General features: G+C 42.2%; 1 protein-coding gene across 2 annotated transcripts in view; it reads left to right on the forward strand.

Moving 5' to 3' along the window:
- The window catches only part of myo5aa (myosin VAa), a 52,253-nt gene that overhangs the window by 11,206 nt on the left and 15,397 nt on the right, over positions 1-25,650 (forward strand). For both annotated transcript variants that reach the window (XM_069690505.1, XM_069690504.1), the window contains exons 2-24: positions 2,935-3,045; positions 4,913-5,084; positions 5,625-5,769; positions 6,976-7,132; positions 9,812-9,955; positions 11,955-12,036; positions 13,835-13,942; positions 14,142-14,248; positions 14,400-14,665; positions 14,750-14,831; positions 14,958-15,098; positions 16,145-16,270; positions 16,983-17,066; positions 20,834-20,989; positions 21,288-21,385; positions 21,698-21,784; positions 22,469-22,577; positions 22,732-22,943; positions 23,113-23,269; positions 23,516-23,755; positions 23,864-24,112; positions 25,175-25,268; positions 25,368-25,513. In XM_069690505.1, coding sequence (XP_069546606.1) covers positions 2,935-3,045; positions 4,913-5,084; positions 5,625-5,769; positions 6,976-7,132; positions 9,812-9,955; positions 11,955-12,036; positions 13,835-13,942; positions 14,142-14,248; positions 14,400-14,665; positions 14,750-14,831; positions 14,958-15,098; positions 16,145-16,270; positions 16,983-17,066; positions 20,834-20,989; positions 21,288-21,385; positions 21,698-21,784; positions 22,469-22,577; positions 22,732-22,943; positions 23,113-23,269; positions 23,516-23,755; positions 23,864-24,112; positions 25,175-25,268; positions 25,368-25,513 — 3,273 coding nt within the window. The remainder of the gene's footprint in view (positions 1-2,934; positions 3,046-4,912; positions 5,085-5,624; positions 5,770-6,975; positions 7,133-9,811; positions 9,956-11,954; positions 12,037-13,834; positions 13,943-14,141; positions 14,249-14,399; positions 14,666-14,749; positions 14,832-14,957; positions 15,099-16,144; positions 16,271-16,982; positions 17,067-20,833; positions 20,990-21,287; positions 21,386-21,697; positions 21,785-22,468; positions 22,578-22,731; positions 22,944-23,112; positions 23,270-23,515; positions 23,756-23,863; positions 24,113-25,174; positions 25,269-25,367; positions 25,514-25,650) is intronic.

The following is a 25,650-nucleotide window of genomic DNA, read 5'->3' on the forward strand; positions in this document are numbered from 1 at the left end:
CTGACGGTTGTTAGTTGTGAGTGTTCATGTCAAATAGATGCTTGTGACCTGTGGTTTGGTCATTCTTTTTGTTTGCGAGGGTCTAACTTTTAATAGCAGCTGTTTGATTTGTAACTCAGACACATAGACTTTACTTCATACTCTGACTGCACATACTCTGACTACAACCAACGCACAACTCACTATCTCACTTTGTCAGTACCACATGCTGCATATACAACAGAATCCGACCGGTGAATCAGCTGATATTCACAGAAATATCAGCTGATATGGACTCATCGCAGATATGTTGGTATGTACATAAGTGCTGGCAAGTAATTTCAGGACAAAAAGACGTGATTTAACTGTAAAATGTCAGTGCATACTGTATCTTAGTTGCAACACTTGCACTTTGATCCTCATCAAAAATGCTTTTACTGCCCGTATATTGTTATAAAAGTTTTAAAATTCTCGTGTCAACATATCTTTGGCCTTAAAAAAAAGTAAAGTAAAGTTGAGTATTGGTTGAGGATAAGTACAGTCTCTCTCTCTCTTCATCACTACACCACACACGATGTCAACACATTCGCACTTTCTTACTTTTATTATGAGTTTATCTTATTACTATTATTATTATCTACCTTATTTACTCTTCATATAAAATAATTCCTTATGTGTTATTGTTTATTTTGTATTCATTTTGTCCTCTGACTTACTCAGATATTTCATTTTTCTTAACTCAGTGGAAAACCTTAAACCACAGTAGACGTAACTGAACGACACTGATCACATTGTTTGGGGGGGGGGGGGGGCGCCTGGTGGTTTCAAGAAAAACACTTGAGTACTGCACAGAGCTCATCACGGATAACAAAATTCATGTATTACATTGAGAGATACTTATTGTGACGTCATGATTCAGATGATCAATGGTGAACCAGTTTTTCTCTTTTTCTCCTACAATGTGTCCTTTTCTCTCCTGTGAAATTGTCATTAGTACTTTATGCAACGAATGCAAACGCGGCCGTGAAATTGTTGTCCGATGTCCCGAAAGACTCTCATTGCTCATCATCATGTGCTTCAGTTGCGCAAGTCCTCATCAAGAAAGTATCATTTGAAAATTTCTGTTCAGGCTGCAAACATCAACTATTTTCATTATCGATTAATCTGCCAATTATTTTTCTTGATTAATCAATCAGCTGTTCGGTCTTTAAAAGGTCAGAAAAAGGTGATAAATGTCGAGCACTTTTTCACAAAGTTTAAGGTGCATTCAAAAAGTGTCTTCTTTTGGCCTGATGACCAGTCCTCAACTAAAGGATGTTCAGTTTATTGTCATGGAGGACTAAAGGAATCAGAAAATATTCACATTTAAGAAGCTTAAAAGAAGCCGTTTTTCATTTAGAAATGACTCAGATTATCAAAATAGTTGTTTTCTGTCAATTAACTCATTGAATAATTAACAATTCGTTACAACTGCAATATCTTTATTTGTATTTCACGAGTAGGTTCGTTAACAAGTGAAATAAAGTAGGAAATGGACAAGTGAAAGTCCTCGTTCATGTTGAGACAGTTTCCAATCCTGTGGTGACTTGTGGAGATGTGATTGCGGATGCGGGTTTGTTTTTACTCTTGCCATATTCGAAGTTTATTTGATCTACTCTCGTCTGTTTATTTGTATTTTCTCACCCGCCATTATTCCACATGTGGTGAAGGATCCTGCACAAACCAAACAGACGTGAATGTCGGGATAACTGGATAAAACACACGCTGCCTGAATATAAACCTGCCCTGTTTCAAAGCTCCTCTCATCCCTCCGCTTGTTAAATGTCAAATGTGCTCTAAGAAAAAGGACTGCAGTGTTGTTGGACTTTTCCAGCTCTCTGTGTCCTCTGTGGTTCTCAGTGCTCCAATCACCTCAGAGTCATCCACTGAACTCCTGTATCGTTAGACGTCCGTACGTGTGTGTGTGTGTGTGTGTGTGTGTGTGTGTGTGTGTGTGTGTGTGTGTGTGTGTGTGTGTGTGTGTGTGTGTGTGTGTGTGTGTGTGTGTGTGCGAGTGTGTGTGTGTGTGTGCGCTCCTACATTAGTGAGCTGGATTCTTCAGCCATGTGACCGGCAGTGTTCATTGCTGTTTTTCCACGTCTGTGATCAGCTGATTGCCTCCAGTCACAAGTCTGTGAGGCCTGGAACAGTTTCATAGTGATGTGTGCGTGAATTTGAAGTTATGACCATGCGATGTGCACAACTGCCTTCTTCTGTCATTATGAGCTACTGTTTGTTCAATAGTTGGTTCCCACTAGTTTCCTGTCCATTATGAGCCATGTGCTCATGACTGGCAAACACAGAGGCCAGTGTTTTCTCTGAGGTCATGCTGTTTTAACTATTAGCAGAAAGGAGGGAATAAAACTCTCCTGTCATCCTTTTAGTTGATATGAGGTAGAGGTACTCCTGTCTGCATGGAGAAACCACATGACGGGGGTTCGTCACATCGCAACACTTGGAAATTGTGTAGTGATATTGCTACTAATAATAAAGTTTATGGATGGAGGACTCTGCGAAACTGACACGAGGTGCGAGAGTAAGAAGAGGCTTCTCAGAGTGTAGCTAGCTAGCATCTGATCATAGCATGTGAGGCGTTTAGGCAACATTGGTAAATCTTAGTCTTCTACGTGAGGTGTTTAGGGGACATCTGTTAATGTAGCAACAGAAAATAACCTGGCTTAAACCCTCCGCCTTTAAACCGCATGAAAACTAAAGATTTGTACAATAATGTATAATGTTTTTATTTAAATGATTTTTTTTAAACTGGTTTTGAATAAAGCGTTGCTCAGAAACTGGCATCGAAACCGTATCGGTATTGAAAACTTTGGAGCGATACTCAGCGTTAGTCCTACATTTGTTCTCATGCTTGCCTTTAACTAAATTGATTTTCCTTCTTCTGTCCTTTGTGTGTCTCAGTGTGCTCGGGTGTGGATCCCCGATGCAGAGGAGGTGTGGGCGTCCGCTGAGCTGACCAAGGACTACAAAAATGGCGACGCCTCCCTGCAACTCGCGCTGGAGGATGGAAAGGTGAGGATGATGATGATGATGATGATGATGATGATGATGATGAAGAGGAGGAGGGTTGGGAGGAATCAGTCTCTCCCTCTTTGTGGTTTTTTTTCTTCTTCTTCTTCTCTTTGTTGTTTTCTTTGTCTCACTCGGCTTCTGCTGCATCTCATTAGTAGTCATCGGTTTTACCATTAGCACTCTGCAAATGAGGCCTGCTGGCAGAGATGCCCCAAGGAGCAGTTTCAATGTATCGCGGTATTTAACTCGTTGGCTTGGAACAAAAACAGCTACGCTCCTTACTTCTAGCAATCATTAACAGGCTCTCCTGTAGACGAATGCACGCTAGCAGCAGAAGCGTTTTCCATATTGCTTTAAGAGATTGAGGCCTCATGTGTAAATGTAAACCCTTTGCACTGCCATCGCAGAGGTTTTGTTTTTAGTTCCGGTTGGCGGCTTAATGTCTCTAAAACGTTGACAACAGTTTTCAATGGAATCTGTTGAAAAGAAAGTTCGTCAGTCAAGAAAATATTAACAGCTCTCGAAAAGAACAAGGACAAATCCCCCCCACCCCCCCGCCCTCCACCCTCATTTGCATTGTGAAATGTGAATGCATTGCATGCATGTTTGAATTGAAAACTTTCTAACATTTTTATGAAGAATTTCAGTGTTTATGTAGCCTTGGTGGAGAAGTGTGAGTCGTAGTTGATGCGGGCTAAATGGCTGCTGAAGATTATAAAAAAACAACAACAATTCAGTCAATCAGATTGTCCAGTTCTGTCTGTTAAAAGCCTTCATCTACCACAAGCATCTGAAGGGGAAAGATATTCATTTAATGACCATATAAAAACGGAAATAGTTAGGATGAAAATGTGCATGAAGCATTCAAGCTGAAGCTTCCACACGGAAAGAGAAACAACACTGAAAACCAGATTTGCACAATCCAGCTTTGAACGGCTGCTGCGGAACCGTAGAAAATCAGCAGCCTGTCTCCTGACATTTCTGAAAACATGCGTATGAAATACTGTTTGAATACTTTTAGTTGGTGTGGGCATCTGTTATTGATTATTTAAAGCATGGGATCTCCACTGTTAGTCATCCTCAGACAGACAGACCTCGAAAACCACAACATCCAAACATGCAAAGGGAGTTTACAGACGTATCAAGAAGACATCTCTCTGTGGATCTTATTGCTGGACTCCATTTAACTTAATGTTTGGAGGAGAAACCTTTTCTTTGAGTTTTTAGATATGGAATAAGGCATGTTTTTCACTCATTATTTGGTAAGTATAAACAGAATATAGTATGTTAGCATTGTAAGGCTGACATTGCAGTTATGTTGTATTTATATGATTGCCTAAGAGAGTACTTATAGCCTGGCAGGTATTAATAACTATAGTAAACAGTACATGTTCAGATTTTAATTATACAACCATGTCAGTCATTTCAGTTGCTGCCTTAAGGTTTGTCTTGAAAGCACTGCCAGACAATTTCTGAAATCTAGTCAAATACTTTATGTGCATGGCCTTTTTGTCCTGGCCGCTGCTACTGATAAGTCTAATGTGACCCATGTTGGTGTTTTTTTTTTATTTATTTATTTTTTTTATATTATAAGTTTGACATTTTCACTCCCGGTCAAAGAAACTTCCAGTTTTTGATTTTATTGAACAAGTTTAAATCTCAGTCCTGAGCTGGTTTTCAGGTGATGACTCATTTTTTTTCATTTTAATTTAATCGTGATACTTCTGGGTAAGTGTGCTACCTTAATATACAGTGGAGAGTGATCATCCACCTTTGATTTAAATTATTTATGAGTGAATTCCAAGTGTTGTATTGTCCTAACTAGCTAAACAGTCCAGTTTTGTTCCATTTTCCTCGTCTTCCTCAGACCATTGAGCACAAGCTGGACCCTAAGACGAAGAACCTGCCTTACCTGCGAAACCCCGACATCCTGGTGGGCGAGAATGACCTCACAGCACTCAGCTACCTCCACGAGCCAGCCGTGCTGCACAACCTCAAAGTCCGCTTCATGGACTCTAAACTTATCTACACCTATTGCGGTAGGAGCATGCTTCGATGCATGGCTGTATGTTGTCACTGTCTGGTTTAAAATCACCTCCAAATTATCGCCTCTTTTGGTTGATACGTTTCAGAAGGTACCAGTGAAGAGGCAAACATCTGGTGAAAATTCACTGCACTGATCAGATTCTCATATCCTATTATATTTGTAGCTGAAAACAATAAGGCCGTCTTCCATCGACTTATTATGGCGTGCCAATCAGGGACGCTTTAATCATTTATTATTTCAGCATTGCCTTGATGTCTGTGACCTTCAATAGCCTTTGTTGTATTTATACGACATGTCAAGCTCTGTTTACTGTCTCCCTCCAACATTTTACATTCTCTGTGCTCTTTAACTTTGTTTACCTTCACTGATAAAACTCACATTTGTTCAATGTGGTTTTTTTATCATGGTTTTTAGTTTTCATTTATCTTAAGAAGAGATGAGGAACAATATGAAGTGTGTACTGTGAACAACAGCGTGATGGCTCTTTCTGTGGATCAGCTGCAGGTGAGCTCATAGTTTTATTATGTCGTAGGAATCGTTCTTGTGGCCATCAACCCCTATGAGACGCTGCCGATCTATGGGTCGGACATCATCAACGCCTACAGCGGTCAGAACATGGGAGACATGGACCCTCATATCTTCGCTGTGGCAGAGGAGGCTTACAAACAGATGGCCAGGTTTGTGTGTGTGTGTGTGTGTGTGTGTGTGTGTGTGTGTGTGTGTGTGTGTGTGTGTGTGTGTGTGTGTGTGTGTGTGTGTGTGTGTGTGTGTGTGTTACCTGAGCAGCCTGAAGTCAAGACTCCCTGTTGCTCAGCCCTCCCTCTCTCGTCAGGGTTTGTAGGTCAAAGCCGAGCCATAAATAGCCTCCTGGTGGTCTCAATGTCTCTCTGTCTCTCGTTCTTTTAATCGCACACTCAAAGATCCAAGACTCTTTGCAGGAACCAACGAGGAGATCCCCCCCCCCCCTCTCTCTCTAGGAGATTATGTCATAAACACACTGACGTACAGATTTATATTAACAGTACAATACGAGTTTAATAAAGATGTCATTTAAGGCAGCGAGGGAGGAGTTGCTGTCAGCTGTCACCAACACGTCCGCCAATACATTTTTAGATGAATCATTTAAATCAACAGTGTATTTGAGCCTCATGTGAGCTGCTGTTTCTACTTTCAATTCTATCAGTGAAATCAGCTTCTTCTCTGTCGTAACACGACGCTGTGCAGCCTTAATTTAACAAACATACAAAAAAATGAAACTGGAGTTTATGTGAACATAATATTGTATAATATAATGTACATGCAAGACCTCAGCTCAGGCAGTTGTTATGTTTATTTGCATTTTATAAACTGTTCCAGACACCAGAGGAAAAAAACTGAAAGAAGATGGCAGAGCATGCAGTCGGAGCTGTGGGTGGAAAAAAATGTTAATTGCAAAAGACAAAAATGATGCAAAGAGAGGTGGTCCAATAAGAGGGAGGAACTGTGCCTCAGGATTGTGTCTCATCGGGATAATGAGAAGGATGACCTGCAGGGACGTTAAAGTGTGCAAAGGAACGTAGTGGTTAGAAAGTGTGGTAACACCTGCTACACCTGCAGGCAGGGAAAATAGTTGTTGATGATCGCATGTTCACTCCCTATCTGCCCAAAGTCCCCTGGGATTGTTTGTGTCACACTCGCATTGTTAAATTGTACGTGATGCTTGCTGATGAGGATGAATGAGTCATCCTTAATCTTAGCCCCAGCCTTAGTTCACATATCACTGAATGTGGTAACGAGCACTTGTCTCATTCAGAGCTAAATGTCAGATATTTAAAACTTTAGTTGTACAGTTATGCATGTCATATGCGCCTTGTGCTATATTTTTATGCTTTTTAATCTGTCAGGGACGAGAGGAACCAGTCAATTATTGTGAGCGGGGAGTCCGGAGCAGGAAAGACGGTATCAGCCAAATACGCCATGAGATACTTTGCTACAGTCAGCGGCTCCGCCAGCGAGGCCAACGTAGAGGATAAAGTCTTGGCTTCCAACCCCATCATGGAGGTGAGGGCTCGATGCTGACCGTGGTTTACACTCTGTGTTATCTATCAGCTGCTCCCTGCTGACATTCAGTTTAAAACACACCCTGAATCCTCCACACTGCTGAAAAGCAGCTCTGTTTGTTTCCAAGTGAAACTCTTATGTCACTTTTCCTAGTTTGTGTATGGATGTTTGTCTCCTAATTAATTAGCGTTCACCAGATCTGTAATCTCCTCTCGAGACACACCCTCTCCTCTCCCCTCCCCTCCTCCTCTCCCCTCCCCTCTTCCTCTCCCCTCCCGTCCCGTCCCGTCCCGTCCCGTCCCGTCCCCTCCCGTCCCGTCCCCTCCCCTCTCCTCTCCTCTCCTCTCCTCTCCTCTCCTCTCCTCTCCTCTCCTCTCCTCTCCTCTCCTCTCCTCTCCTCTCCTCTCCTCTCCTCTTTGGCATTTACTGACTTCTCGTCTGTCTCTCCACCACACTGTCTTCCTGGCCTCAGGCTGCTCTCTGTTATGATAACACAAGTCTTATCCTTCAGTGTTTGTTTGTGTGTGTTTGTATTTGTGTATTTCTTCCCATGGAGTCAGGAGTACAGGAGGGGTTGGAGAGCTCTCTTGGGCCCATATGCCACAACCCCCCCCCCCACCCCTCCTGCCTCCACCTCATCCAGTCCCCCACCCTGTCTGTCCTTTCCAACCACTCTGCTAACATTGCTCTCTTCCACCACCGCTTTCCTCTTCAGCCAATCAGAGACAGAATGAATAGAAAGCTTTCTTCTTTCGTTGCAGTGATGTCACTCTGAGCCTGGATGCGGAGTAGATGGTTGCATTAGCCTTTTTAAATTTCACATAACCTGTGTGCGTGAGTGACACAGGGAGTGTTTGTGAATGGTGCTGGTACATTTTTGGCTAATGCAGGCAGAGATTAGAATACCTGCTGTGCTGAAAGCCTCCTTATCTGCAGTGAAAGATTGTGTGTTTGGCCTTAATTTGGCAAGAAGCCTCCGTGCTCACACACAATTTAATTCTGTTCAAGCTGGCTGGTTGCACCGCTGTGATGCGTGCGTACGTGCGTGCGTCCGTGCGTGCGTGCGTGTGTGTGTCTGTGTGTGTGTGTGTTTGTTTGTACCCGTCTACTGACAATTCCTTGCGGGGTCATATTGATCAATCCTGGATATTGAACTGAAGCCGCTGACTGCAGTTGATTCATTTGCTGATGTTTAGTAGCTCAGCAGGAAATGCCCACCAACAATCCTTGAGTGTAGAAGGAAAGAGATCCTTTAAAACTACTGATGTGTCAACCGGGAAACAAACACAAACGTTTAAGGCATTTATTTCAGATTGTGATCCACAGTATAATGTTTTCATGTAATAGTTTAGTTTTAAAACCAGATGAATAAACTTCTTCCGAGGAAACTTCTGTTTCTGTGAATACATTTAACGGAGTAGTTCTTCGGTTATTGAAATTAGGTGAGAAAATTGATGCCATGTTTACATCTTTGTGGTAAACATGAGGCTGTCGCTGCCAGCCAGTAATTTGGGCTCAGCATGAAGATGGGAAACAGGGAAACCTGGCTCTGTCATAAGGGAACAAAACCTGCCTACCAGCACCCCAAAAGCTCACTAGTTAATGCCTTGTATGACCAAGCGGCACCCATTGGTTTGTGAACTGCTTGAGTTTGGCATTTTGGCCGTTGCCATCTTGTTTTTTTGGCGCCAGAAGTGACCATATTTAGACGAACTGGGGCAGAGAAGCAGGTGGATTGGACTTGATCGGACTGAGGACGCTGCGCCCGCCGACCTATACGGGAAACCTGACTGCACCCTAGGCATGTCAATTAAACTAGACATGCCACAAAACATACCTTTTACTAATTAATGTTGGAATTATTTATATAAGGACCACCAGTAAATTAATCAGAAGGAGCAATTTTAGCAAATGACCCCATATTGTCTCGTAGAAAACAATTCCTGACTTTGTATCTCTTGAGAAAAGTTGACGCTTTTTTAATGTGACTATGTGAGCCAGATGTTTTTTGGAGCCAGCCCCTAGTGGTCACTTTAAGGCACTCTCTTTTTGGAACTGGAAGCAACATCCAATTTGTTTATACAGTATGTGTGTGTGTGTGTGTGTGTGTGTGTGTGTGTGTGTGTGTGTGTGTGTGTGTGTGTGTGTGTGTGTGTGTGTGTGTGTGTGTGTGTGTGTGTGTGTGTGTGTGTGTGTGTGTGTGTGTGTGTGTGTGTATAGATACGGCACATTGTGGGTTTAGGGGAGGTATGTGCCCAGATATTAGTTGGCTACGAGCAGCGGCTTCCTAGTGACCACAAGACTGCAGGAAATGACTGCTTCTGAACAAGTTAAGAAAGCTGACTGCTGGCATTGTAGCACAAAGACATTACTCTCCTCATCCAAATCTCTGCAAGACAGCTACTAAGCCTGTTCCCCAGAATGGTGCTTGGCTGCATAAACACCTTGTTTAAAAGCTTTATTAGCACTAAAATCATTTACACTGTGAGGAGCAGTGCTTTATTGCCTAATAATTACCATTCATTCTACTGTTGTGGTATTCTGGGACAATTTAAACTATTCATTTTGTTTAATAAATTTCCAGATTTGAAGTCACCTCTCTAACATCAGCCCTATCAACATTTGAACACTATCATGATAACAGGTTGTGTCTGTTAACACCTGTGTCTTTGTTCCCAGGCCATTGGAAATGCAAAGACCACCAGAAACGACAACAGCAGTCGTTTTGGCAAATACATCGAGATCGGCTTTGACAACCGCTTTCACATCATCGGTGCCAACATGAGAACATATCTGCTGGAGAAGTCACGAGTGGTGTTTCAGGTGAGCGCACAGATGCGCATTCAAGTCTGTATGAACTCACACACACACACACACACACAGTGTTTTGTTGTATTTGTGTGGAGATTTGTTTGACCTTAATTCCTTCACTCGTTACAGCCTGTTACCTCTGCCTCAGACAGCAGAGAAATGCACGAAGTTAACCTTTTTACAGTTCTGATTTTTAGCCTGAACTCTTGAGAAGACACTCCAGACCCAGGTCTACGTTCAGTTTTACCTCTCAGTTTTGAGGTGGTGGAATTTGTCAGTAATACTATATTTACACCGTGCGCTACACTACGTCCATCATGTTACACATTCAGGGATTTGTTCACTGGCATCTGAATGGTTGTACTGCAGCCAGAATCTTTGAGTTATAGCTTACTGCCTGATTTGATCCATTACAACTAAACCCTGGGTTGGATATTTATCTGGAAACAGATTCAAACAAAAAGTTTCACCTTACTGCAACATTTTGCAGGTAAAATACAGGAACGGGAAAATATATAACAATGCATTTACCCTGCAAAGTAATTGTTGGAGTATAGCCTTAATTAATGACCCCACTATTTAACAGAAGGGTGAACTCTGCAGTGTTGATACAGTAGATGAAGACTGAGGACTTCTAAAATGTCCTTTCTTGGGAAGTTCCGGTTAAATGTTCCCACACACGCCAGCATTTTGTTAGCTGACGTCATCAGTAAGACTGTAACGCAACACACATAAACTGTCAGACCAGCTCTGGTGTCCTTTAGTGCAGAAGAAGTATGCAGCAATAATTTCCTCCTTCACGAAAAGAAGTAGGAGGAAACAAAGTAAAGGCATCCTTTAACAGTCCATCTGTCACGCTGGGTTACAGCGCAGCACTCCCTCCCTCTTCCCCCTCATTCCCTCCTCTTTCAGTGTCAATACGTACAGCATGTTGTTAACATAACTTTTCCTGCTCAAATCAGTACACGTGTTTACAAAGCATTTGTCTTCATGCAGTGACTTGTCTTCATTACTGCTGTTGTCTTTTTTTGTCCCCGTCTCCAAATCGTTTACCAACTACGGTCCTGAAAAGTTCGGTATAGATACAATTTAATTCCACTTTCTCTTATAGAACTTGTTATATTATTAATGTATATGCAGCATTTGCTTCCACACACACACACACACACACACACACACACACACACACACACACACACACACACACACACACACACACACACACACACACACACACACACACACACACACACACACACACACACACACACACACACACACACACACAGGGTGCAGGCAGAAAAACGTGATTTATTTCCTTCTCACATTTTTCACATGCTTGCCCACAGTGACTGTGTGTGTGTGTGTGTGTGTGTGTGTGTGTGTGTGTGTGTGTGTGTGTGTGTGCGCGCATTCTGTGCTTGGGTGTAGTCTCACTAATGTAGGACACAGGTAGCAGACTTCAGATCTTGAGGCTTCAACATTTTGTTTCCTGCTTTGCAGCACAGACAGCTTTTAACATGCAGGTGACTTAAAAGCACTTGCTGGTTTAGTTGTACTCATTTACAATGTGATCTATCAGATAGTCTCCCACTGGAAATACAGGTGGGACACATGTTGTGCTTTATTCTCTGTTTGTCTGGGGAAATGTGAGCGCGGTAAAATAAACATGTAACATTCATATCTGACTCAATGACATCTGTTGTAATGCCTTTCAGCAAGGCACTTAGTTTCCAGTTGCCAACCAGTAGAGCGTCCAGAGGCTAAACTGTCAATAACTGTAAAGCAGATGCTGCATAACTGTAAAGAAAACAAGCTGCTGATTTTTCCTGTGTGAATGTAGGATGGAAAAAAAGAGGGGAAAAAGGTTTTAATTAGGACCAAGTATATGTCAGATTGATATCATGCACATGCGGTCTGTTTTAACTGCGTATATTGTAGATGTGCATGATTTTGTGTGCAGCCTTTCTGTTCCTCCACCACATTATATGATCTTCCTGCTTTCTTGCAGGCGGACGAGGAGAGGAATTATCATATCTTCTATCAGCTCTGTGCATCAGCGCATCTCCCCGAGTTCAAAAACCTGAAGCTGAGTAAGTGACACGCACAATGTCCTGCATCCCCACACACCAACACACACAGACAGACTGACTGATTGTGTGAACAAATTTCTGATACGTTTGAGTGATTTAAAATTTATCACATTCATTCAACGATTTTTTTTTTTTTTAGGTGCAAATGTAATTTCTTTAGCAATCCAGTAGTGTCATGAGTCAGTCTGCCCTTGGCTACAGTGCAAGAATCAAATGAAACAATTTTTTTTTTTTAAATTACTTCCTTACAGAAAGTAAAATTCACATTTTGTTCACCATAATTTCACTATTGACACTGATGATTTCTGACAGTGGGACTGGAGTGAAATTCTTCTAGTTACTTTTGTTCCATTTTTTATGAATGAAACTCGTCCACAAATAGAACTGAACAGTTAGCCTCACTGGTTATGTTAATCCAACCTGCTCATGACTCACTCATCAGGCTGAAACAAGCATTTCACTCTGTGCAGCAATGAGAATTTAATGAATCTGATTCAAAACCGATTCTTAGAAATTAAACCAGGCAGAAAAAAAGTTTATGAAAATCTTCTTGCCTGTGGCTCAATGTGTATTTTCTGCTATATTTGGTCTCCACAGCAGGAAAACTGCCAGAACACAGAAAATGCATCACCGTAATGAGTCAATGACCAAGCAAAGGAAATTAAAGTTTAATTGCCATTTTTTCCTGATTTATGTATTCCAGTAAGAGCTATATTTAAACTACAACATCAGCTGCAAGAGATCCTGCTGCGGCCCCAAGATAGAACTAAAAAACACAACACCCCATCCACATCTCCAAAATAATTTTAACCACAGAGAGAAGTCTGACGAGCGCCGCCATATATCAGAATTTATATCAGTTCAGATGCACCAGACAACGTTTCTGCTGCAGGAGCTCAGCACCGACTCCTTGTATCTGTGGTTGAACAGGCTCCCACACTGAGGGCTCCCACTGTGGACCTGCACCTGCTCATCTGACACACACACACACACACACACACACACACACACACACACACACACACACACACACACACACACACACACACACACACACACACACACACACACACACACACACACACACACACACAGCTGCTGTCTTTTCCTCTCCTGCTGACTTCCTGGCACTGTTAATGGAGTGGTTGTCACAGTCATGTCACTGGCTCTTGTTGCCAGGCAACTGGCCATGCCCTAATTGGGCGTTAAGTGTGTATAAAGAAACTGATGATTGTGGGAAAGTCGGGATAACACCAGTCTTACACAGAAGTGTTTCATTTATTTTTCAGAAGCCTTTTGCAGGGCCTCTGTTGATCTGAGAGAAAACGCACACAAGGCAGCTTTCAGAGCTCACATCACTGAGGCAGGCAGAGTCTGAGGATTAGATCTGCATGTGTCCACCCAAACCTAAGAAATGGATGGCGAATGACAGGAGTCTCCTTGTAAGAAAAATAACTTCAGCTTATATATTATCTTGCAGTATTTTATTCTCTTTAATTTATGAAAACTTTTAAAAAATCCCTGACATTTGACTTGGAGTCAACGAGCAGGTCCTTGGTTTACTTGACATTTCAGTCTTAGCAAAACCATTCAGGATTGTCGCTCTGGTTATTTGCAAGGTTACCCTGAGCCCTGACTGAGAATGATCAAGCCTTGTTTCGTGTCCCAGTATCACCAGATATGATTGTAACAGTCACCTCTTTGCTAATCGGAGGGTGATTTGATAACTCGGGTCTACCCAAGTCGCGCAACGTAAAACTGCTAAAAATATGAACCCTCTTTGTCTCTCTCCTCTCAGGCAGTGCAAATGACTTCCTGTACACCAGGCAGGGCCGCAGCCCCGTTATCGACGGTGTGGACGACACCAAGGAGCTCTGCACCACTCGCAAAGCCTTCTTATTGCTGGGTAAAAAGCATACTCAAAAATACATTCAGATTCAAATCTGTGTCGGAGATGAAAGTTTTGTTTGCTAGCAGTCTTCAGTGAGAACTCCTCCGACTGCTTTATGAGCTTCGTAACTGTTGACTGAAAGCAGACGTAGTTTGTGTTTTTTCAGTAATAACCCGAGTGTCTGTTTGTGTGCGTGTTTCCTTTTCGTCTGCAGGTATTAATGAGTCCTATCAGATGGGCTTGTTCCAGGTTTTGGCTGCTATTCTTCATCTTGGAAACGTGGAGATAAAGGACAGAGATTCAGACAGCAGCGTTATTCCTGTGAGTATAATGTACCAAAGTAAGAACTGAACAGGTTTTGTGATTGAGGCTTAATAATTAGGAGGGAATTCTAGCAGCTCAGCTGCTGAAAACCCTTTTTGTCGGACTTGTGCTGAAGTGTGAAGATCGACATTTCTTCTTTGTGCTGTAGCCCAACAATCGTCACCTGACAGCGTTCTGCGAGCTGGTGGGCGTCACCTACCAGGACATGTCCCAGTGGCTCTGCCACAGGAAGCTGAAGACGGCATCCGAGACGTATATCAAGACCCTCCCGCGTCTGCAGGCCACCAACGCCCGTGATGCCCTGTCCAAACATATCTACGCTAAGCTCTTCAACTGGATTGTAGAGCACGTGAACAAGGCTCTGATCACCAATATGAAACAGCACTCCTTCATCGGGGTCCTCGACATCTACGGGTACGTACTGCATCGGCCGATCCTGCGCGAGTCAAAGAAAAGATGTTCTTCGGATGCTTTAACTCCGCTGTTCTTCCTCACAAGGTTTGAGACCTTCGAGATCAACAGCTTCGAGCAATTCTGTATCAACTACGCTAACGAGAAACTGCAGCAACAGTTCAACATGGTGAGCAGCCTGTCGTTAACCTGCTGAATGTGCATAATATTTACACAGAAGAGAGAATATTTTTTTGATTTTTTTGATGCAAGTCCAGACGTTCATGTCAAACTGTGTGTGGGTGTGTGTCCACAGCATGTGTTCAAGCTGGAGCAGGAGGAGTACATGAAGGAGCAGATCCCCTGGACTCTGATTGACTTCTATGATAATCAGCCCTGCATCAACCTCATAGAAGCCAAGATGGGCATCCTGGACCTGCTGGACGAGGAGTGCAAGGTTTGATATTTCTAATCAACTGTATCACATTCAGCTATTCTGGTTGGTTAGAAAGATGGTTAAAGGAAATTAAAGTTTAATTGCCATTTTTTCCTGATTTATGTATTCCAGTGTTTCCAACACACCATTTGTCAGAGTTGTTTTTTATCTATTGTAGTTTGCTGTTTGTGCAGTTTTGAGTTTCATCCAAAAGAACAAAAAAAAAAATGCCGATAATAAATAATCTTTACGTCTTCTAGCTAAACAGAATCTGTGTTGTTGCGCAAGCTAAAAATAGACAATTATATAAGACTTATGACTTATGAATACTGTTGGTGGAATAAAAGCATTCTCACGAATGTAAACTGCTGCATATTGAGCAGATGCTTGTAGGTTTGTCTGTTCACAGCCACTTTACATTTCAGTTTTTGACAGTCGACCTGCCTCCCACCTCACTCTGGTCTCCACCACCTACATATATAGGTTACACCTGACTGCACCCGCAGGAAGGAAACAGTGACCACAAGCTTTAAAGCTGCTCTGTTCTGCTTTCTCACAGTGAAACTAAATGAGACAGACATGAGGTTTTATTCAAGTTCTATATCATGCATGTTTTTCTGGTCAGTTTCCATCAACGTGTTATAAGATAGGAATGAAAGGTTGACCGTCTTAAGATATGATTTAGATAATATTTCAGTTTACAGTTTGATTGTATTCTCTGACACTTATTTGGTTGTGAAAGAGCTGCTGGTAATATTGGGCTCAGTTTCAGTTAATGCTGCAGTAACTTGAAGTGCTGAGTGTGCACAGCTGTACATCTACACACTTTTGTAGCTCAGCCAGACCTCTAACAATGCTAACTTATCTCTTTGTGGCTCTAAACCACTGCAAGGTCATTTTATAGGCTGTTGACATTGGAGGAGGGCCACATTGCTGACATTATTGCAGGGAAACGTACTTGTCTGTGTGGCAAGAAAAATCAAAGCTGTCCAATCCAATAACTCGACAATAAACACAATCATTGTATTTACAAAATGATGGATATGTGTGTTCCCTTTCTACACCAGATGCCCAAAGGTTCAGATGATTCATGGGCTCAGAAACTGTACAACACCCACCTAAAGACGTGCTCCCTCTTCGAGAAGCCACGCATGTCCAACCGCGCCTTCATCATCCAACATTTTGCTGACAAGGTGGGCCTGTCATTCGATGTGTTTGTGTTTTACTTTCTGTGAAGTAATTATATTCCTAATTATGAGTTTTGTTGTTTTCGTTAAAGTCATGACAGTGCAGGTATTGATTTGAAGGATGAGAACGTTTCGGAGCCGACTGGCTGCAGTGTCTGCTGCAGTGCTTGTGTGAGATATTTTTAGGGTAGCTGGAGGAGGGAGGACTTTTTTTTTTTTATTGTTATCACTGTTGCAATTAAGTGTTTAGTGTGTGTCTTTGTGTGTGTGTGTGTGTGTGTGTGTGTGTGTGTGTGTAATCTACTGTGGTGTAATAAGTTTTATGTCCTCTAATGAGGTGCTGTGTGAGATAATATAATTGTTCATGTCTGTCTTTAGAGCCTCACTATAAGGTTACAGATAAATGGGTCAAGGACTAAAGCAGGCTTTCCCATGAGGTCCCGCGATATTATAATGGAAAACCTTGGACACATATCTGATCAAGCATTTGCGATGATTGATGTTAGTGTTTTAAAAGAAACGTGTGTCAGGAGTTTGGGCTGCCCTGCAGATCTCACTGTTTGCATATGGACTTCAGTTTGACTTTAAAAAGATGAAAGCATCATATTTTTAAAATGTCATGTTAATGTTTAGTCTGCTGAATACTGCTGACGAAAAAAGTCCAAGTGAAGCGTCGTCTGAGTTGTAACAGAAGCTGTGCTGTCTCGGTGTCGAGCAGGTGGAGTACCAGTGCGAGGGATTCCTGGAGAAGAACAAGGACACGGTCAACGAAGACCAGATCAATGTGCTGAAGGCCAGCAAGGTGAGGCACAAAAACACACACGTCCACATTATGACGTATGCAGTCAGTCAAAAACAGATCAAACTGAAACGGTGTCCTGTGAGCTGCGTCAAAATTAAAGTGCTATGAAGCATGAGGTAACAACCCAGAGGCCTGCAGCACCTGCAGAGTCGTGGCACCTGGTCTCTGAGGGAAAATAGGCCCCTGTTTATTGACCAAACCCTGAAGTCTCAGAGAAGCAGCGCCCTCCACTGGCCATGTGAAGCTGATGCTGACGGCAGCAGTGACGATACAATAGCAATGACAGATTATTTATCACAGCCCTGCAGGTTTTATTTACATAGATTAGATTTTATTAATCCAACAGTGGGGAAATTTAGTCGTCACAGCAGCATGTATACAGTAAGAACAAATTTATAAATACGTATGAAGTAAACAAAATCAGATAGATAAAATATAATTATTTTAGAAATAAATAAGAACAATGAAACCATAAATACACACACACATACTATATATACAAAAATAAATCAAATTAAATAGAATAAAATAAAGATAAATAAATGCAGCTTGGACAATGAATGGAAAGTGCAACATATAACAGAACATGCTAAACACACACCACACTCTAAATTATATCTTTGGCTTTTGGAAACTCTCCAGTATTGTTTCACTGAATGGCAGAAAAATCCAAATAAATACACTGTTATGCAACAGCAGCAATAAAGCACGTGTAGCCACATTTATAAATGTTTACAAAGTTTATAAGTAATATGGTACACACAGGAAGCCAAATAAGGACTTCCTAGTTATTAATAAAGATACTACAATATTATACCATTGTCCTGTTTATACCAGGTATAAACACACACACACACACACACACACACACACACAAGCTATTAGGCCTAATACAATGACGTGTGTGTCTGTGTCTGTGTGTGTGTGTGTGTGTCTGTGTGAGTGTGTATTTGTTTGTTTGTTTTGGTCTTGGTTCAGGATCAGTGTGGAAAACCCTGTGGGGTCAAAAGAAACATAAGCTTTTAAATCCTCACTGCTGTTTTGGCTGCATACAAGAACGCACGCGCACGCACGCACACACGCACGCACACACACACACACACACACAACCTGTGATGAAGTGTGTTTGTCCAAAATACTGACAGTGACCCTCGGCTGTTCTTTTATAGACCTCAGCAAGAGCAGCAGTGGGTAAGGGTCGATATATAAATACTGTCTGCTCTAACCTCTAACAATACCTCTTAACATACACACACACGTGCACATACACGCACACACACAAACACAGTCATTGACTAGTAGTTGGAATGTTGCCATGGTAATAAGTGATGGTAAAACAATTGGGATTAAATGGTAATGACATCTTTAACGTAATTTAGTCTAATTAAGTTTCTTATTAGTTCTCTGCCAAGCTTATCCCGTCATTCTTTACGTGTGTGTGTGTGTGTATGTGTGTGTGTGTGTGTGTGTGTGTACGTGTGTGTGTGTGTGTGTGTGTGTGTGTGTGTGTGTGTGTGTGTGTGTGTGTGTGTGTGTGTGTGTGTCTGTCTGTGTGTCTGTCTGTGTGTGTGTGTGTGTGTGTGTCTCTTCTACTAAGCTGATACTTTGTCCATACCTAGATTCATAAAAGAAGATTACATTAATAAAATGTCAATGAAATAGAAATCAGATTGTCCAAAGAAAAATCCAGTTACAATAATTTATGTATCTGGTACTCACCCATTTTATTTTCTTTGTGCTTATAAACCATAACACCACTCCTTAAACCAGCCCTCAACAGCCAAAGAAAAACTACAAACCTATTTTATAAACATTTAGCAGCTAACAGCTCATTACATCATCATGTAACACATTAACAGATGAAATATGATACTGAAAAGACAGAGTCTCCTCACAGAAAGGTGTGAAGGCAGTTCTGACTTATGTGTTTGCCCGTAGATGAAAAGAAGGTCTCAGGTTGGTCCGTCCCAACTCAGAGAAACCCTTTGATACTCTGAATACCACCTCTCATCTCAAAGTCTTTTAGGGCTTCTGCTGTGAAAAAAAAATCTGGTGTATTACAACTTTAGTTTTATAGCCTTATCTAGTTTCTGTCAGTAGCGCCGAAACTGTGTATGCCACCGTAACTACTGAGATCTGGGAACTTGGTGCAATTGGTCAAAGAGAGCTCTGAGACTGTCAGATGGGTTGTAACCAAACCAAGAGTTTTTCAGCAGATTATCTAAAAGTGTCTCAAGTAATACCCTCATTGCACAGAAAGACATCCAGCAAAAACAGACATTTCTTACCCTTAGCGTGCAGCCGAAGGAGTCTGAACGGTTTGATCCGCCCTCGTAGCACTACGTAGCTCAAACCTGCATTGGGACCTCTAAGACACACAGGGCTCTTAAATTCCTGCTGACGTCTGCTCACAGGTCTGATCAATATGATGCTTCAAAGAAACAACAGAGGAACTCGCACCGCGCAGCCATCTTCCAAACCACAGATATGTTTTAAACATCGTGCGGGTTTGGAAGTCAGTGGAAATTCATTCGTAAATTTAAAAAGAAAATCATGTTCCTTCCATCCATTTCAACCTCATTAGTGTGCCTGGTTTTATTTCCTTCTCGATTTGAACTCTAGCTGTGTGTTTTAGTTTTGGATGGGGGTGATAATGATTTTTTAACTTTTCCTTTTAATATTATTGTGTTTGTTTGTCACCGTGTGTCCATATGTTGTCCATGTATGTTCGGTTCTGTCCTCATCATGACAACCTTCCCTGCCAGCAGAAGGTAAACAGAAGCGTTCCTCCAACGCTGGTCCGCCTCTAGCTCTTCATTTAGCACCTCTTTTTCCTTTGCCTTTCCTCCTTCCTCGTCTCTCTCTGTGGCACCAAGTTATTACACTTTAACAGCACCGAGGAGATTGAAGTTGTGTGCGTGTGCCTTTGTTTGCTGCATGGGGAGCACTAAAGGCACTCTGGGAGGAAAAAAGGGGATTGAACGTAACAATAAGGGATGAAGGAAGGAGGGTATTTTTATCTTTCAGAGTGATGCTGCGAGCGAGCAGCACGTAAAGCCTACGTGGCTGTGGCTGTCCTGCTTAATGACGCTGGTTAGAGGAGCAGCATGGTACCGCTCTGAGCACAGCAGGAGGACCTGAGGCTGCACACATAACACAGCAGCCTCCTCATATAAACTGAGTTATATGGAGCATGACCGATGTGTGTGCGCTTTACTAAAGGACGTGCGTCAACCATTCTCATATTTATTTCATAACACCATGGAAAAATGAGGCCATGCAGTCATATATGGCCCTTTCATCTTGCCATATATGATAAAACATTACATTTCATTATGTTTAATGTTTCTTTGTAACATCTCTCTGATTCTGAATGAGTTTAACAAACACTAATCAACAGATTAAGCAACATCTACTCACTCATCTGCTGAAACTATCAGGCAGGTTTTCAGCTGTGTTTATGTGAAAAGATTGAGATGAATTAACTCTCATGTCTGTCTCTACACTAATTTACAAGATTTGTATGTTGAATTTTAGGCATTTAAAAAGTAAGTCATCAATATCATTGTTTTCAGTGTGGCTAATGCTCTAAATAAAGCTGCCCTGCTGCTTTGTAAGCCTGTATGCAGTAGGTGCACTGAAGCTTAATACACCAGTATATTTGGGGTGAAATGTCATTAACATGTCACGCAGTGAATCATTATTGCCTGCAGTGTCTGATGCTGCCATAAGCTGCTGTTTGACTGTGTGTGGGCTGCTGTTCCCAGTTTGACCTGCTGGTGGAGCTGTTCCAGGACGAGGGGAAAGCCACCAGCCCCACTGGTCAGGTCCCCGGCACTGGAGGCCGAACCCGCCTCAGCATCAAACCCGACAAAGGCCGGGACAAGAGCAGCAAGGAGCACAAGAAGACTGTCGGCTGTCAGGTGGATATCTGAACCTCAAATAACATCTGTTATTTAGACAGATGTTGTTTCATGCTGTCACACACCTGCACACTCTGTGTAGATGTTCATAGATCAGAATTCAAATATGAAATCCAAGTTTATTTCGGTAAATATTAAACTGTAAGAAAAAAACCTTTTAAGTCACTGTAAAGATTAGTATCTCGGCTACTTTTTTTGAAATATTGATTTTAATGCCAGGAACAATAGTTTGTGACAGTTTAATAGCGCACTGATGATGATGATGATGATGATGACAACGATGGTGGTCCTCTCGTAGTTTCGTAACTCTCTCCAAATGCTGATGGAGACTTTGAACGCAACCACTCCCCACTACGTCCGCTGCATAAAACCCAACGACTTCAAGATGGCGTTCTCGTGAGTCTCATCTCTTTTTCTTTTGTCTATCTGCACTTCTTAATTGTTTTTCTTTGGCTGCCTGGTGAGATTATTTTTCTCGTCTTTATATTTTGAATTTCGTCATATTCTCAGTTTAGATTTTAGACACCATTAACACTGCATTATTAGTTCTAATAGGCAACAATGCATTTGTGTGACACTGTCATAAAACGTGTAACTATGTAAAACATTGTTTTCATCGCTGAATCGTGTACCGGGCTTAAATTTAATCATCATCTCAATTCAGGTTTGGTTCACGGCTATGTTGACTGGTTGTTGGTTGTTTGGCAGGTTTGATCCCAAACGTGCGGTCCAGCAGCTCAGAGCCTGCGGCGTCCTGGAAACAATCCGCATCTCTGCTGCAGGCTTCCCATCCAGGTACTGATGCATCCCAGCAACAATCACTGTGACCAACTCTCACACTGTGTCTTATGTTCAGTTTGTGTCCTTAAAAGATTTTAAAGGTTTCATAGTGAGTTTGCCTGCACAATCGAGTCATACATACATTATGTCCAAATAATAATTATTTTCATATATTATTATCAACAATTATTGTCTGTAGTTGTCTACAGTGTCATCTATTCATAAGTGAATTTGGCCTCCTTCACTTGACTTTAGAATAATTCCACCATTTCTTAATGGGCTGCAGAGTGCATTTTTACAACATTTTCAACCTTGAAACTTTTATAAAAACTACTGGAATTATTAGAATATATTGCAATAAGATAACTCTCTCACAGACAGAACACATTAAATTAGGATTTCGATGGCAGCCAGGATGACTCGCTTCACAGCATTACTATATCAGTTGACAACTTCTAATCCCAAACAATATGAGTAAAAATTTCTCCTCAGAGGAAGCCAAACAGACACCTGTTTGCAAATTTACTTTGGTTATAAATATATTAACAAATAGTAAGGAGTAAAATGTTTAGATCAGTTCCGTTTTCTAAGTGTGTGTGTGTGTGTGTGTGTGTGTGTGTGTGTGTGTGTGTGTGTGTGTGTGTGTGTGTGTGTGTGTGTGTGTGTGTGTGTGTGTGTGTGTGTGTGTGTGTGTCTCAGGTGGACATACCAGGAGTTCTTCAGTCGTTACAGAGTGCTGATGAAGCAGAAGGACGTGCTCCCTGACAAGAGGTTGACCTGCAGGAATGTTTTGGAGAAATTAGTTCAGGTCACACAGAGTTTCTCTTTTTCATTTTAAAGCTAACAATAAACAATAACAGATATTTTATTATAAGTGTGTTGCCTGTATCTTTTAAATCATGAATGCATTCCAATTTTTTTTCACCGTCTCCCCCCTGATCTCTGCTCCTCTCGTCCTTCAGGACCAGGATAAATACCAGTTTGGTAAGACTAAGATCTTCTTCCGGGCCGGTCAGGTGGCCTACCTGGAGAAGCTGAGAGCCGACAAGCTGCGTGCTGCCTGCATCCGCATCCAGAAAACCATCCGCTGCTGGTTGGCACGCAAGAAGTATCTGCGCAAGCGCAGCGCTGCCATCACCATCCAAAGGTTCACCAGAGGATACCAGGCCCGCTGGTGAGTCCACTGCACCTGGAACTCACTTTCTCTACACAGTCACAACAGTCACATGACATGCCCGTTCTGTAATGTCAAGATAGTGCACGGAAGAATTATTTACTTTTAAATATTGCTGCATTTAAAACCATACGCATGTTGAAATCAACCTTCTGTCACTTCTCTTCAGCTTGGCCAAGTTCATGCGTCGCACTCAGGCGGCCACCTTCATCCAGAAGTACCAGAGGATGTACGTGGAGAAGAAACGCTACAGGCAGAAGCAGGCTGCTGCTCTGGCCATGCAGACGATCCTCAGGGCGTACATGGCCCGGCAGAAGTATCAGGGGGTGAGACACGAAGCACGACCACACAAAACACATCAGAAAACATTCATCTTAACCCGCCTTTGTATTGTTGTGTGATGGAATCCTCTTATTTAACTAGAAAGCACGAGAAAAGATTTGTTTGCCACTATTTCCAGTGATATCCCCGGAAGGTCCTGAAGTTTACTTTGCCTAAAAGTACGCATCCGCTACCAGTAAGCTGGTTCAACTTGTCTTCCTCTCCATGGCTGTCTGTGTGTCTGTCTGTAGCTGCTGCGGGAGGCCAAGGCTGTGATCATTCAGAAGCGCATCCGTGGCTGGTTGGCTCGCTGCTGGTACAAGCGCTGCCTGGTTTCCATCGTCTACCTGCAGTGCTGCATCCGCAGGATGAGGGCCAGGCGTGAGTTGAAGAAGCTGAAGATTGAGGCTCGCTCAGTGGAGCACTTCAAGAAGCTCAACAAAGGCATGGAGAACAAGATCATGCAGCTGCAGAGGAGGATCGACGAGCAGGTGAGACGTTGACGTATTCTCTCTGTTTTTCTTACACACTGTGCATTGTGTTTACTTATTCATTAAATATGTTGATGTTTTGTTTTGTCATCTACCCTCTACCTCCAGACCAAGGATAACAGGTCCGTGAACGAAAAGCTGGTTAGCCTGGAGAACTCCTACACGACGGAGAGCGAGCGGATGCGTACCGAGCTGACCCGGCTGCGTGGGGCGGAGGAGGATGCCAAGAACAAAGCCAACCAGGTGACATCCCTGCAGGAGCAGCTGGAGAAGCTGAGGAAGGAGCTGAGTGTCACACAGCAAGAGAAGAAGACCATTGAGGACTGGGCGCATACCTACAGGGACGAAATGGAGAAAGTAAGACAGGATCCACTCGTGCATCCCGACCTTTTATCGTCCATCTCCCCCGTGTACCGTGGATCTGTCACCCTTTCTCTCTCCTGCTTTGTCTTCTTCACTTTAATGAATTTCAACACTTGATTTGCTGTTATGTTGGTTTACTTAATTACGTTTTATGTTTTGTATTTCAAAGAAAACAAGTGGTTTCTTTCCTCTACCTCCCTTTGACCTCCTCATCCCTCTGACACTGTAGCTGTTAAGAATCCTTTTATTCGCTGAAAACAAAGATCAATAGAAATGGCTCCCGATAAGTCGAAGCTCCCATAGTTTCCTGGACATATATATATATATATATATGGATATATATATGCATATATATATATATATATATATATATCACAAAAATACAATCCTTTTATTCGCTGAAAACAAAGATCAATAGAAATGGCTCCCGATAAGTCGAAGCTCCCATAGTTTCCTGGACCATATATATATATATATCACAAAAATACATGTTTTGCCTCACTATGCATATTGGCAATTTAGGAGGCAGAGCGAACCAGGGGGAAAAGGGCACATGGTGGGCTCAGAGGGCCGTGTTGCCCCGGGGCAGGTGAGCACAGGAGAGTAGTGAGACAGTGAGGTAGCTGCTGTGTGTCAACTCTGTCGTTCTGTCTAGTTTGTTTTTGTTCATCGTTCTCCTTCATTGTCTGCCTTTACATTATCAAATCTTCAGAAAGGGCAGTTTGTCAAAACCTTTTGGTTAAAGTCTGTAGAGGAATTACTTTTTCAATGGATGATTAAAATTGTATTCTTCTTGAGCTCCTCTACACTGAGGTCAAAGGTCACACCTGCAGTAACATGATTCCTTTTCTTTCACTTCAAATAACTCTCAAAGTTTTTCTGAATCTGAGTCTTTTCGAGACTTTGGATTTACAATATTGCGTTAGATGGTCGATGTACAGATCAAATGTGTCAGACACATTTGGTTCTGTAGAACTAAATTAAAAAAAAATAGCTTTTTAATTCAAGAAGCTTTACACAAGATGTGACGTGAGGATCCTGTTTGTGTGTGTTAAGATGGTCTCGGAGCTGAAGGATCAGAACGGGACGCTGAAGAAAGACAAGGACGATTTGAACAGGTTGATTCAGGAACAGAGTCAGCAGATGACAGGTATGCATCACCACCATAACTCTAAGCTGCAGCAGCAGTCATACAGAGACATTTAACTCCCCGATTAGTACAGCAAATGCTTCTCCTTTATGTTTTCAGAAAAAATGACTCGTGCGATAGTAGAGGAGACTCAGCAGCTGGAGACAGATCTGAACGAGGAGCGCTCTCGCTACCAGAATCTCCTGACAGAGCACCTTCGCCTCGAGGAGAAATACGACGACCTGAAGGAGATGGCTCTCTCCTCGGTGAGGAACACATTCACTCACGCCCACTCGGCAATTAACAAAGGATCACCTTATTCATGTACACAAGCAAACACATTTCTACACTTAGGTTTGACTTTTTAACTTCCAAAATCAGTGACACAACTGAAATACTAAAC

This window comes from Brachyistius frenatus, unplaced genomic scaffold (genome assembly GCF_029030835.1).
Source record: "Brachyistius frenatus isolate BFR_SWC_R1_liver_20210118 unplaced genomic scaffold, ASM2903083v1 Contig_9, whole genome shotgun sequence".
Classification (NCBI taxonomy): domain Eukaryota; kingdom Metazoa; phylum Chordata; class Actinopteri; family Embiotocidae; genus Brachyistius; species Brachyistius frenatus.